At 39.9% G+C, this 15,193-nt stretch overlaps 1 protein-coding gene across 1 annotated transcript in view; it reads right to left on the bottom strand.

The window, feature by feature from the left end:
• ABCB7 (ATP binding cassette subfamily B member 7) overlaps window positions 1–15,193 on the bottom strand; it is a 558,087-nt gene that overhangs the window by 382,175 nt on the left and 160,719 nt on the right. Inside the window, exon 4 of the mRNA XM_053699205.1 lies at window positions 9,019–9,138. Within this exon, the coding sequence (XP_053555180.1) occupies window positions 9,019–9,138 (120 nt within the window). The remainder of the gene's footprint in view (window positions 1–9,018; window positions 9,139–15,193) is intronic.

Raw genomic sequence — 15,193 nt, 5'->3', positions numbered from 1 at the left:
CTTATCCAAACGTTTAGAATTAGTATCAAGAGGACCAGAATCCTCTATTTCTAAAGCAATTAGTACTTCTTTAAGTAAAGAACGAATAAATTCCATTTTAAATAAATAACAGAATTTATGTTTACCTGATAAATTACTTTCTCCAACGGTGTGTCCGGTCCACGGCGTCATCCTTACTTGTGGGATATTCTCCTCCCCAACAGGAAATGGCAAAGAGCCCAGCAAAGCTGGTCACATGATCCCTCCTAGGCTCCGCCTTCCCCAGTCATTCGACCGACGTAAAGGAGGAATATTTGCATAGGAGAAATCATATGATACCGTGGTGACTGTAGTTAAAGAAAATAAATTATCAGACCTGATTAAAAAACCAGGGCGGGCCGTGGACCGGACACACCGTTGGAGAAAGTAATTTATCAGGTAAACATAAATTCTGTTTTCTCCAACATAGGTGTGTCCGGTCCACGGCGTCATCCTTACTTGTGGGAACCAATACCAAAGCTTTAGGACACGGATGAAGGGAGGGAGCAAATCAGGTCACCTAGATGGAAGGCACCACGGCTTGCAAAACCTTTCTCCCAAAAATAGCCTCAGAAGAAGCAAAAGTATCAAATTTGTAAAATTTAGTAAAAGTGTGCAGTGAAGACCAAGTCGCTGCCTTACATATCTGATCAACAGAAGCCTCGTTCTTGAAGGCCCATGTGGAAGCCACAGCCCTAGTGGAATGAGCTGTGATTCTTTCAGGAGGCTGCCGTCCGGCAGTCTCGTAAGCCAATCTGATGATGCTTTTAATCCAAAAAGAGAGAGAGCTTTTTGACCTCTCCTTTTACCAGAATAAACAACAAACAAGGAAGATGTTTGTCTAAAATCCTTTGTAGCATCTAAATAGAATTTTAGAGCACGAACTACATCCAAATTGTGCAACAAACGTTCCTTCTTTGAAACTGAATTCGGACACAAAGAAGGCACGACTATCTCCTGGTTAATGTTTTTGTTAGAAACAACTTTCGGAAGAAAACCAGGTTTAGTACGCAAAACCACCTTATCTGCATGGAACACCAGATAAGGAGGAGAACACTGCAGAGCAGATAATTCTGAAACTCTTCTAGCAGAAGAAATTGCAACCAAAAACAAAACTTTCCAAGATAATAACTTAATATCAACGGAATGTAAGGGTTCAAACGGAACCCCCTGAAGAACTGAAAGAACTAAATTGAGACTCCAAGGAGGAGTCAAAGGTTTGTAAACAGGCTTGATTCTAACCAGAGCCTGAACAAAGGCTTGAACATCTGGCACAGCTGCCAGCTTTTTGTGAAGTAACACAGACAAGGCAGAAATCTGTCCCTTCAAAGAACTTGCAGATAATCCTTTCTCCAAACCTTCTTGAAGAAAGGATAGAATCTTAGGAATTTTTACCTTGTCCCAAGGGAATCCTTTAGATTCACACCAACAGATATATTTTTTCCATATTTTGTGGTAGATTTTTCTAGTTACAGGCTTTCTGGCCTGAACAAGAGTATCAATGACAGAATCTGAGAACCCTCGCTTTGATAAGATCAAGCGTTCAATCTCCAAGCAGTCAGTTGGAGTGAGACCAGATTCGGATGTTCGAACGGACCTTGAACAAGAAGGTCTCGTCTCAAAGGTAGCTTCCATGGTGGAGCCGATGACATATTCACCAGGTCTGCATACCAAGTCCTGCGTGGCCACGCAGGAGCTATCAAGATCACCGATGCCCTCTCCTGATTGATCCTGGCTACCAGCCTGGGGATGAGAGGAAACGGCGTGAATACATAAGCTAGTTTGAAGGTCCAAGGTGCTACTAGTGCATCTACTAGAGTCGCCTTGGGATCCCTGGATCTGGACCCGTAGCAAGGAACCTTGAAGTTCTGACGAGAGGCCATCAGATCCATGTCTGGAATGCCCCACAATTGAGTAATTTGGGCAAAGATTTCCGGATGGAGTTCCCACTCCCCCGGATGAAATGTCTGACGACTCAGAAAATCCGCTTCCCAATTTTCCACTCCTGGGATGTGGATTGCAGACAAGTGGCAGGAGTGAGTCTCCGCCCATTGAATGATTTTGGTCACTTCTTCCATCGACAGGGAACTCCTTGTTCCCCCCTGATGGTTGATGTACGCAACAGTCGTCATGTTGTCTGATTGAAACCGTATGAACTTGGCCTTTGCTAGCTGAGGCCAAGCCTTGAGAGCATTGAATATCGCTCTCAGTTCCAGAATATTTATCGGGAGAAGAGATTCTTCCCGAGACCAAAGACCCTGAGCTTTCAGGGGTCCCCAGACCGCGCCCCAGCCCACCAGACTGGCGTCGGTCGTGACAATGACCCACTCTGGTCTGCGGAAGCTCATCCCCTGTGACAGGTTGTCCAGGGACAGCCACCAACGGAGTGAATCTCTGGTCCTCTGATCTACTTGTATCGTCGGAGACAAGTCTGTATAGTCCCCATTCCACTGACTGAGCATGCACAGTTGTAATGGTCTTAGATGAATTCGCGCAAAAGGAACTATGTCCATTGCCGCTACCATCAAACCTATTACTTCCATGCACTGCGCTATGGAAGGAAGAGGAACAGAATGAAGTATTTGACAAGAGTTTAGAAGTTTTGATTTTCTGGCCTCTGTCAGAAAAATCCTCATTTCTAAGGAGTCTATTATTGTTCCCAAGAAGGGAACCCTTGTTGACGGAGATAGAGAACTTTTTTCTACGTTCACTTTCCACCCGTGAGATCTGAGAAAGGCCAGGACAATGTCCGTGTGAGCCTTTGCTTGTGGAAGAGACGACGCTTGAATCAGTATGTCGTCCAAGTAAGGTACTACTGCAATGCCCCTTGGTCTTAGCACTGCTAGAAGGGACCCTAGTACCTTTGTGAAAATTCTTGGAGCAGTGGCTAATCCGAACAGGAGTGCCACAAACTGGTAATGCTTGTCCAGAAATGCGAACCTTAGGAACCGATGATGTTCCTTGTGGATAGGAATATGTAGATACGCATCCTTTAAATCCACCGTGGTCATGAATTGACCTTCCTGGATGGAAGGAAGAATTGTTCGAATGGTTTCCATTTTGAACGATGGAACCTTGAGAAACTTGTTTAGGATCTTGAGATCTAAGATTTGTCTGAATGTTCCCTCTTTTTTGGGAACTACGAACAGATTGGAGTAGAACCCCATCCCTTGTTCTCCTAATGGAACAGGATGAATCACTCCCATTTTTAACAGGTCTTCTACACAATGTAAGAATGGCTGTTTTTTTATGTGGTCTGAAGACAATTGAGACCTGTGGAACCTCCCCCTTGGGGGAAGCCCCTTGAATTCCAGAAGATAACCTTGGGAGACTATTTCTAGCGCCCAAGGATCCAGAACATCTCTTGCCCAAGCCTGAGCGAAGAGAGAGAGTCTGCCCCCCACCAGATCCGGTCCCGGATCGGGGGCCAACATCTCATGCTGTCTTGGTTTGTGGCAGGTTTCTTGGCCTGCTTACCTTTGTTCCAGCCTTGCATTGGCCTCCAGGCTGGCTTGACTTGAGAAGTATTACCCTCTTGCTTAGAGGACGTAGCACTTGGGGCTGGTCCGTTTCTGCGAAAGGGACGAAAATTAGGTTTATTTTTGGCCTTGAAAGACCTATCCTGAGGAAGGGCGTGGCCCTTGCCCCCAGTGATATCAGAAATAATCTCTTTCAAGTCAGGGCCAAACAGCGTTTTCCCCTTGAAAGGAATGTTAAGCAATTTGTTCTTGGAAGACGCATCCGCTGACCAAGATTTTAGCCAAAGCGCTCTGCGCGCCACAATAGCAAACCCAGAATTTTTCGCCGCTAATCTAGCCAATTGCAAAGTGGCGTCTAGGGTGAAAGAGTTAGCCAATTTGAGAGCATGAATTCTGTCCATAATCTCCTCATAAGAAGAATCTTTATTGAGCGCCTTTTCTAGTTCATCGAACCAGAAACCCGCTGCTGTAGTGACAGGAACAATGCATGAAATTGGTTGTAGAAGGTAACCTTGCTGAACAAACATCTTTTTAAGCAAACCCTCTAATTTTTTATCCGTAGGATCTTTGAAAGCACAACTATCTTCTATGGGTATAGTGGTGCGTTTGTTTAGAGTAGAAACCGCCCCCTCGACCTTGGGGACTGTCTGCCATAAGTCCTTTCTGGGGTCGACCATAGGAAACAATTTCTTAAATATAGGGGGAGGGACGAAAGGTATGCCGGGCCTTTCCCATTCTTTATTTACAATGTCCGCCACCCGCTTGGGTATAGGAAAAGCTTCGGGGGGCCCCAGGACCTCTAGGAACTTGTCCATTTTACATAATTTCTCTGGAATGACCAAATTCTCACAATCATCCAGAGTAGATAACACCTCCTTAAGCAGAGCACGGAGATGTTCCAATTTAAATTTAAATGTAATCACATCAGGTTCAGCTTGTTGAGAAATTTTCCCTGAATCTGAAATTTCTCCCTCAGACAAAACCTCCCTGGCCCCCTCAGACTGGTGTAGGGGCACTTCAGAACCAATATCATCAGCGTCCTCATGCTCTTCAGTATTTTCTAAAACAGAGCAGTCGCGCTTTCGCTGATAAGTGGGCATTTTGGCTAAAATGTTTTTGATAGAATTATCCATTACAGCCGTTAATTGTTGCATAGTAAGGAGTATTGGCGCACTAGATGTACTAGGGGCCTCCTGTGTGGGCAAGACTGGTGTAGACGAAGGAGGGGATGATGCAGTACCATGCTTACTCCCCTCACTTGAGGAATCATCTTGGGCATCATTTTCTCTAAATTTTGTGTCACATAAATCACATCTATTTAAATGAGAAGGAACCTTGGCTTCCCCACATACAGAACACAGTCTATCTGGTAGTTCAGACATGTTAAACAGGCATAAACTTGATAAAGTACAAAAAACGTTTTAAAATAAAACCGTTACTGTCACTTTAAATTTTAAACTGAACACACTTTATTACTGCAAATGTGAAAAAGTATGAAAGAATTGTTCAAAATTCACCAAAATTTCACCACAGTGTCTTAAAGCCTTAAAAGTATTGCACACCAAATTTGAAAGCTTTAACCCTTAAAATAACGGAACCGGAGCCGTTTTTATATTTAACCCCTATACAGTCCCTGGTATCTGCTTTGCTGAGACCCAACCAAGCCCAAAGGGGAATACGATACCAAATGACGCCTTCAGAAAGTCTTTTCTATGTATCAGAGCTCCTCACACATGCATCTGCATGTCATGCTTCCCAAAAACAAGTGCGCAATAGAGGCGCGAAAATGAGGCTCTGCCTATGATTAGGGAAAGCCCCTAGAGAATAAGGTGTCCAATACAGTGCCTGCCGGTTATTTTACATAATTCCCAAGAATAAAATAATTCCTCAAAGCTATGAAGTATAAAATATGCTTATATATCAATCGTTTTAGCCCAGAAAATGTCTACAGTCTTAAAAGCCCTTGTGAAGCCCTTTTTTTCTTTATGTAATAAAAATGGCTTACCGGATCCCATAGGGAAAATGACAGCTTCCAGCATTACATCGTCTTGTTAGAAATGTGTCATACCTCAAGCAGCAAAAGTCTGCTCACTGTTTCCCCCAACTGAAGTTAATTCCTCTCAACAGTCCTGTGTGGAAACAGCCATCGATTTTAGTAACGGTTGCTAAAATCATTTTCCTCTTACAAACAGAAATCTTCATCTCTTTTCTGTTTCAGAGTAAATAGTACATACCAGCACTATTTTAAAATAACAAACTCTTGATTGAATAATAAAAACTACAGTTAAACACCAAAAAACTCTAAGCCATCTCCGTGGAGATGTTGCCTGTACAACGGCAAAGAGAATGACTGGGGAAGGCGGAGCCTAGGAGGGATCATGTGACCAGCTTTGCTGGGCTCTTTGCCATTTCCTGTTGGGGAGGAGAATATCCCACAAGTAAGGATGACGCCGTGGACCGGACACACCTATGTTGGAGAAATGAAGATTTATCAGCATCAACCTCTGAGACAGAATCCTCTGAACCAGAAGAGTCATCAGAATCAGAATGATGATGTTCATTTAAAAATTCATCTGTAGGGAGAGAAGTTTTAAAAGATTTTTTACGTTTACTAGAAGGAGAAATAACAGACATAGCCTTCTTTATGGATTCAGAAACAAAATCTCTTATATTATCAGGAACATTCTGCACCTTAGATGTTGAAGGAACTGCAACAGGCAATGGTACTTTACTAAAGGAAATATTATCTGCTTTAACAAGTTTGTCATGACAATCAATACAAACAACAGCTGGAGGAATAGCTACCAAAAGTTTACAGCAGATACACTTAGCTTTGGTAGATCCAGCACTAGACAGCGATTTTCCTGTAGTATCTTCTGACTCAGATGCAACGTGAGACATCTTGCAATATGTAAGAGAAAAAACAACATATATATATAAAGCAAAATTGATCAAAATTCCTTAAATGACAGTTTCAGGAATGGGAAAAAATGCCAAAGAACAAGCTTCTAGCAACCAGAAGCAATGAAAAATGAGACTTAAATAATGTGGAGACAAAAGCGACGCCCATATTTTTCGCGCCAATAAGACGCCCACATTATTTGGCGCCTAAATGCTTTTTTTGGCGCCAAAATGACGCCACATCCGGAACGCTGACATTTTTGGCGCAAAATAACGTCAAAAAATGACGCAACTTCCGGCGACACGTATGACGCCGGAAACGGAAACGAATTTTTTGCGCCAAAAAAATCCGCGCCAAGAATGACGCAATAAAATGAAGCATTTTCAGCCCCCGCGAGCCTAACAGCCCACAGGGAAGAGTCAAATTTTTGAAGGTAAGAAAAAATGATTAAATCAAATGCATTATCCCAAATATGAAACTGACTGTCTGAAAATAAGGAAAGTTGAACATTCTGAGTCAAGGCAAATAAATGTTTGAATACATATATTTAGAACTTTATAAACAAAGTGCCCAACCATAGCTTAGAGTGTCACAGAAAATAAGATTTACTTACCCCAGGACACTCATCTACATGTTTGTAGAAAGCCAAACCAGTACTGAAACGAGAATCAGTAGAGGTAATGGTATATAAATAAGAGTATATCGTCGATCTGAAAAGGGAGGTAAGAGATGAATCTCTACGACCGATAACAGAGAACCTATGAAATAGACCCCGTAGAAGGAGATCACTGCATTCAAATAGGCAATACTCTCCTCACATCCCTCTGACATTCACTGCACGCTGAGAGGAAAACCGGGCTCCAACTTGCTGCGGAGCGCATATCAACGTAGAATCTAGCACAAACTTACTTCACCACCTCCATCGGAGGCAAAGTTTGTAAAACTGAATTGTGGGTGTGGTGAGGGGTGTATTTATAGGCATTTTGAGGTTTGGGAAACTTTGCCCCTCCTGGTAGGAATGTATATCCCATACGTCACTAGCTCATGGACTCTTGCTAATTACATGAAAGAAACTCCAATTAATCAATAAAAAAAAAAAAACTGTACACTAGGGGGGATATTTATCAAAGGTTTGGAGGACCTGATCCGACAGTGCGGATCAGGTCCGCCAGACCACGCTGAATGCGGAGAGCAATACGCTCTCCGTATTCAGCATTGCACAAGCAGCTCGTGAGTTGCTGGTGCAACGCCGCCCCCAGCAGATTCGCAGCCAATCAGCCGCCAGCAGGCGTATGACAATCAACCCGGTCGGGTTGAATTGAAGCAATGTCTGGCCGTCTCCTCAGAGCAGGCAGACAGGTTATGGAGCAGCGGTCTTTAGACCGTTGCTTCATAACTGCGGTTTCTGGCGAGCCTGCAGGCTCGTTAGAAGCACAGGCCCTCAAGGTCCATCCAGAGCTTGATAATTGGGCCACAATGCCTCAATTTGTCACTACTATTGCCGATATGTCCGTTTTTATAAAGTGCAGAGCATTTTACTATTGCACTGTTGCTTGCATAGACCTAATTCCTGCAAAGGGATTAAGCAGATAGATAAAGGAAGCTCCAAAGTAGCAATGCACAATTGGAAGCCAGCTGAACACATCTGGTGAGCCAATAACAAGAGACATGTGTGTATCCAATAAACACTGATTTCTGTAGAACTGAGTAGAAAATGTAAACTGAAATTTGCCAGAAAAAAAATCTACTACTCATTAGAAATTCAAAGTAAGTGCTATTGTATCATCTTTCTATTATGCAAATCTACTGTATTTAATGGTCCTTTAATGGTGCTAAGTGTGAATGAATAAAAGATTGTTTGGAGTGGAATATATCTGCACAAGGAGCTAAGTGTGAGGAGGTAGGGACAAGCAGTAAAAATGAAAGTTAAATAAAACCATCCCAATTCGTAATTAAGGGATTATCTATTTTTTTAAAAAAATAAAAAATTCTGGTGTTGACTGTCCCTTTAAATACTTATTTTTATTGTAAAACAGTTATTGAATCAAAAATGCAGGTGCTATGTGAAGCTGAACTAATGCTAAATGTGATGTGTGTGTTTATAATATTTTGTAAATAACTACCATGTTGTTGATTATAATGAATGCTATAGAAAATGTTTTTCATAGAGTCATCTTTTTTTAAAAAAAAGGATTTGGAAAATTCTACAGTCTAAAGTTATTTCCTAAAAGTGCTTAGTCTATCGGAAAAAAAACTACATATGATTTGTGTGGGTATTTAGGCTGATACAAATTTTAATCCGAATATTTTAGAACAGAACAAAACTTACCATGCAAGTTTAATTTTTTTAATGTAATAGAAAAAACGAATTTTTAGTAGGTACACTGGCCCTGAATATTAATTAAGACAAGTCTTTTCCTTGTTTTCCACTGATCTTGTTTTGATCAGTCACTTTGAAAGCAGTAGAAGATCACAAGATATTAAGCTATGGTTTCCTATACTTCCAAAACCATTGTGCCACCGATGTGGATAAAAAGTGACCTACAGGCATGATCTTTGTTCAGCCTCCCAATGGACATGATTAATGGTTCTATGGCTAAAGGCCAGAGGCACGCTTACCTTTGCACCCGCTAAAAGCCCAAGGGATATGACAACTCTTGCTCGTAAATCAGGTCTGTCTTTTGGCCAAACGTAGGAAAACATAGCTTTTAATATTTTTTTGGAATCCACTTCCATCAGCTGTTAACATAAAAAAAAGAAGAAGTGAAAAAACAGCTTACAATAAAATATTTAAATGAATGAAACAAAAATGTATTCTAATCATCCTCATTATTGTTTATTTATAGCATCATACAGAGAAAGTCTTCTATACGAGACATTAAATCTAAACCAAATAAAATGTAAGAGTGCGCTTTACATTACAGATAAACGTATGACAATTAAATTTGTGGCTCTGTTGAGGAATTCTACACTGAAGAGAACATTAGCCAACTATCTATCATATCACCTTCCCCCCCCCCCTTATCTCCTCTAAACTATACATATTTATATTATAAAATGTACAAAGAAAGACTCTATGAACTAAATATGTTTAGTTTTGAGGAAAAAGGGGAAAGAGGTGACATGATAGAAACCTTCAAATATAATATATAAAGGGACTTAATAAAGTGGAAGATGAAAGCATTTTCCACAAAAAAACAAATGCCAAAACAAGGGGATCACAATCTTATATTAGAGTGTAGCAGATTCAAGAGAAATGTGAGAAAACATTTTTTTTTATTTTATTTTTTACAGAAATGGTGATGGATTCATGGAATGAACTTCTAATAGAGCTGGTTAAATCTGTAAAAAAAAAATGCCAAGGACACTAATAAGGCAAAAGTAACATGTAATATGGGTCGACAATGTTTTTTTTTAGTTCTTATATGCCATCAAAATCTGTTTTTTATGTAATGACAGAAACATTAAGCAAAATAATTAATGCAAGTACACTGCTAAGTGTTTTCACTACACATAAATTAAACATTAATTTTGTGAATAATACATCCATTTTATTAAAATACAAATAAAGATGATTTGGTCTAAGCCCTCTATAACTAAATAATAAGAATATTGGAACAGGCACTAGATCCACAACGTGGTGCACCACTTAGATAGATAGATAGATAGATAGATAGATAGATAGATAGATAGATAGATAGATAGATAGATAGATAGATAGATAGATAGATAGATAGATAGATAGATAGATAGATAAACACAGATTAAGAGAAAGAGATCTAAATGTATAAAAACAACAGAGTATATACATGAATTATGTTTTTAGCAACAAGACATATTGTTCTTTTAACTACATGTTAAGATTTAGCTCAGTATTTTCAAGTAAACAAACTATGTAAAGTAGGTGTTGCTTGCAATGGGAATCGGGATTGCTACCCTGCTACATAGCAGAAATTAATACAGTACAATATGGAGGTGGGACCAACTAAAAGAAAGAAAAATCCGATTGGTTGATTTAATCAGCCAATCGGATTGAAGTTCAATCCGATTGGCTGATTGGATCAGCCAATAGAATTGACCTTGCATTCTATTGGCTGATCCAATCAGCCAATCGGATTGAACTTCAATCCGATTGGTTGATTAAATCAACCAATCGGATTTTTCCTACCTTAATTCCAATTGGCTGATAGAATCCTATCAGCCAATCGGAATTCGACGGACGCCATCTTGGATGACATCATTTAAAGGAACCGTCATTCGTCGAGTAGTTGTCGTGCTGGAAGGATGCTCCGCGCCGGATGTCTTCAAGATGGAGTCGCTCCTCGTCGGATGGAAGAAGATAGAAGATGCCACTTGGATGAAGCCTTCTGCCGGTCCGGATGTCCTCTTCTGCCCCATCGGATGAAGACTTCTGGCCGGATCGGATGACCACTTGTGCCCGGCTGGGTGAAGACGGCTCAAGGTAGGGTGATCTTCAATGGGGTAGTGTTAGGTTTTTTTAAGGGGGTATTGGGTGTGTGGGTGGTGGGTTGTAATGTTGGGGGGGGTATTGTAAAAAAATTTTTACAGGTAAAAGAGCCGATTACTTTGGGGCAATGCCCTGCAAAAGGCCCTTTTAAGGTCTATTTGTAATTTAGTATAGGGTAGGGCATTTTATTATTTTGGGGGGCTTTTTTATTTTATTATGGGGCTTAGATTAGGTGTAATTAGTTTAAACTTCTTGTATTTTTTTTCAATGTAATTTAGTGGGGGGGGTTTCCATAATTTAGTTTAATTTAATTGTAATTAATTGTAGGTAGTTTAGGTAATTTATTTAATGATAGTGTAGCGTTAGGTGTAATTGTAACTTAGGTTAGGATTTATTTTACAGGTAATTTTGAACTTATTTTATCTAGGTAGTTATTAAATAGTTAATAACTATTTAATAACTATGGTACCTAGTAAAAATAAATACAAAGTTGATTGTAAAATAAAAATAAATCATAAGATAGCTACAATGTAACTATTAGTTATATTGTAACTTTCTTATGGTTTATTTTATAGGTAAGTATTTAGTTTTAAATAGGAATAATTTAATTGTAGTTATTTTATTTAGATTTGTTTAAATTATATTTAAATTAGGGGGTGTTAGGGTTAGACTTAGGTTTAGGGGTTAATAACTTTATTATAGTGGCGGCGGCAGATTAGGGGTTAATTTAATATAGTTGCGGCGACGTGGGGGGGGCAGATTAGGGGTTAATAACTATAATGTAGGTGTCAGCGATGTTGGGGACAGCAGATTAGAGGTTTATAAGTATAATTGTAGGTGGCGGCGGGGGCCGGAGCGGCAGATTAGGGGTTAATAGTATAATGCAGGTGGCGACGATGTCGAGGAGGCAGATTAGGGGTTAATAAGTGTAAGATTAGGGGTGTTTAGACTCAGGGTACATGTTAGGGTGTTAGGTGCAGACATATTTTTTTCTTTCCCCATAGGAAACAATGGGGCTGTGTTAGGAGCTGAACGCTGCTTTTTTGCAGGTGTTAGGTTTTTTTTCAGCCAGCTCAGTCCCATTGTTTCCTATGGTGAAATCGTGCACAAGCATGTTTTGCCAGCTTACCGCTACCGTAAGCAACGCTGGTATCGAGGTAAGATGTGGAGCTAAATTTTGCTCAACGCTCACTTTTCTGAGGCTAACGCCGGCTTAAAGAAAACTCGTAATGCCAGCGTTGTTTAAAGGGAGCAGTAAGAAAAAAAGGAGCTTTAGCACCGCACAGCCTTACCGACAAAACTTGTGACCAAGCCGATAGAAATTCTAAATGAACCATCAAGTAATACACTCTAATTTTGAGATCCCCAGCCTATTTATTTTTATTATTTTTTTGAGCCAGCTTTACTGACAGAAATAAAATTAAACTTGTATAATGTATAGATGCAGCGTACTTTACTATAACAGAAGCCAGTTTGTTTTTCAGTGAATGTAACCTCACAAAAAAAAAAAAGCTAAACTCATATCTTTAAAAAAAAATGGTTTCAAAATGTCATTCCCTTAACACAACTTTTTTGTATGAGAAAGTTTCAGTAATCATACAAAATTAGAATAAAAATCCACCATGTAATACCATTTAAATAATTGCCCCATGTAGCTTTCATATCTGCATATATTTCCATCATCATATTTAAGATAATTCAATTCTTCTAGAACCAATAACTCTCCTTATCCACAGAGATAAATTACGAACTTTGTTCTTCAAATTCTTTGGTATCAAAAACTTTACCCTGTTGACCATTATATGAAAGTTTTAAATGTGGTTTGAATTTTATTTTGGGTTGGTAACTAAGTAGCCAAATTTCGGAATCTAGTATAAATTTGCATACCTAAAACTACTTTTACTAATTTCCAAAAATTATGGATAGTGTGCGCAACCACGTTTATTTTTAATTTAAAATGAGTAGTAGAATATTTTATCGCAAATTTTGAAGTTAATTCCCCCTGTATCATGTGACAGCCATAAACTAATCACAAAATGCATATACGTCTATACTGCACACTTTTGCACATGGTCAGTAGGAGATAAAGGCTCAAAGTGTGCATATAAAAACAATGAGCACATTTTGATTGTGGCAGTATATTAAAAAAAAAAATAATTGCATGCTTTATCTGGATCATAAAACTAAAATTTTGACTTTAAGGAGGAACTTTTGAAGTAAACACAAGATCTGTGAGATTGCTCATAGATGAAGGAAAACAAAGCTCCTACATCATTGTAAATGACCTACAGGAAGGCGTAGCAGTCACCAGAGTAGTGGTGCACTAGGATGCTTGCACAAACATAATTTACATAGAAGGGTAAGCAGAATGAAACCTGTAAGCTCATCACAAAACTCAATATCTGTAGTATGAAACACAACACATGGGTAAGACAGAGGCATTTTGGAACCAAGTGCTGTGGGGTCTGAACTCCATACATTAAACACATAAATATCTATACTATAATTGCATTTGTAACGTCCGTCGCCGTCGGCAGTTAAGAATGCATCCTCAATGGAATGTTGGCAGCGCGAGGACAGGTGAATTCTGAAAATGGCAGGTTGGTGAAAGAATCCACCTTCGGAATCCACCGGGATGCAGCTTATCAGGGTGGTGAAAGAATCGCATCAAGTATTTAAAAAAAATAACTAACCGCCCGCATCAAGTATGAAATGCTATTAGCTGATTTGAATAGCCAATAAATTTCACTTGCTCTCATCCTAATGGCTGATTTGAACAGCCAATAGGATTTGAGTAGCTCTCCTCCTATTGGATGATTTGAATTGGAAGAATCAAATTAGCCAATAGGAATTCAAGGGACGCCATCTTTAATCGCGTACATTGAATTCACTATTCAGTGTACGGCGGAGATCGTATGAAGAGGATCCTCCACGCTCCATGGCTCCGCGGTCGCCGGTCTGCAGTTCCAGGGTCGCCGGTCTTCAGCTCCACGGTCTTTAGTCTTCAGCACCGCTCCGCGCAGGATGTTCCTGGAAGAAGAGGTTGCGCTTGGAAGAAGACTTCACCGCCTGGAACAGGACCTTCTCCGCCGGAATTCAGGAATCGTGAGTACCAACCTGGGGGTTAGACTTTTTTAAGGGTTTTTTGGGGGGGTTTGTTTCATTTAGAATAGGGATGGGCAGTAAAAGAGCTAAATGCCCAAACAAATGCCCTTTTCACGGCAATGGGTAGTTTAGGTTTTTTTAGTGTTAGGTTCTTTTATTTTGGGGTGTGGGGGTTAATGTTAGGTGGGACTTTGTATATTTTCTGTAAAAGAGCCGATTATCTTGGGGCAATGCCCTGCAAAAAGCCCTTTTAAGGGCTACTGGTAGTTGAGCAGGGGGTGTTTTTATTTTGGGGGGTCTTTTATTTTCATAGGGATTAGGTTTAATTTTGTTAAATTTGATAATTTGATTTTTAGGTTTAATTTTGTTAAATTTGATAATTTGATTTTTTTTACTTTCTGTAATGTTAGTCTTTTTTTATTTTTTGTAACTTTAGAATGTATTAGTTTAGGTAATATGGGTTTATTTAATGGGGGTGTTAGGTTAGTGCACTGTACTTAGTTATTTAAATAGTTATTTGCATTGTGCGTTTTGGCGGTTTAAAGGGTTAATAAGTTAAATAAGTTTACTGCGATGTATGGGTTTTGCGGTTTAGGGGTTAATAGGGTAAATAGGTTTATTGCGATGTAGGGGTTTTGCGGTTTAGGGGTTAATAGGGTAAATAGGTGTATTGCGATGTGGGTGGATGACGGTTAAGAGGTTATTAATTTTAGTTTTAATGGCGATTTTTTGGGGGGAAGGCGAAAAACAGAATTTATGTTTACCTGATAAATTTCTTTCTCCAACGGTGTGTCCGGTCCACGGCGTCATCCTTACTTGTGGGATATTCTCTTCCCCAACAGGAAATGGCAAAGAGCCCAGCAAAGCTGGTCACATGATCCCTCCTAGGCTCCGCCTACCCCAGTCATTCGACCGACGTTAAGGAGGAATAATAGCATAGGAGAAACCATATGGTACCGTGGTGACTGTAGTTAAAGAAAATAAATTATCAGACCTGATTAAAAAACCAGGGCGGGCCGTGGACCGGACACACCGTTGGAGAAAGAAATTTATCAGGTAAACATAAATTCTGTTTTCTCCAACATAGGTGTGTCCGGTCCACGGCGTCATCCTTACTTGTGGGAACCAATACCAAAGCTTTAGGACACGGATGAAGGGAGGGAGCAAATCAGGTCACCTAAATGGAAGGCACCACGGCTTGCAAAACCTTTCTCCCAAAAA

Source organism: Bombina bombina, chromosome 1, assembly GCF_027579735.1.
Source record: "Bombina bombina isolate aBomBom1 chromosome 1, aBomBom1.pri, whole genome shotgun sequence".
NCBI classification, from domain to species: Eukaryota; Metazoa; Chordata; class Amphibia; order Anura; family Bombinatoridae; genus Bombina; species Bombina bombina.
Note: the sequence above shows the minus strand (reverse complement) of the source record. Positions and strands in the feature narration are given on the sequence as shown.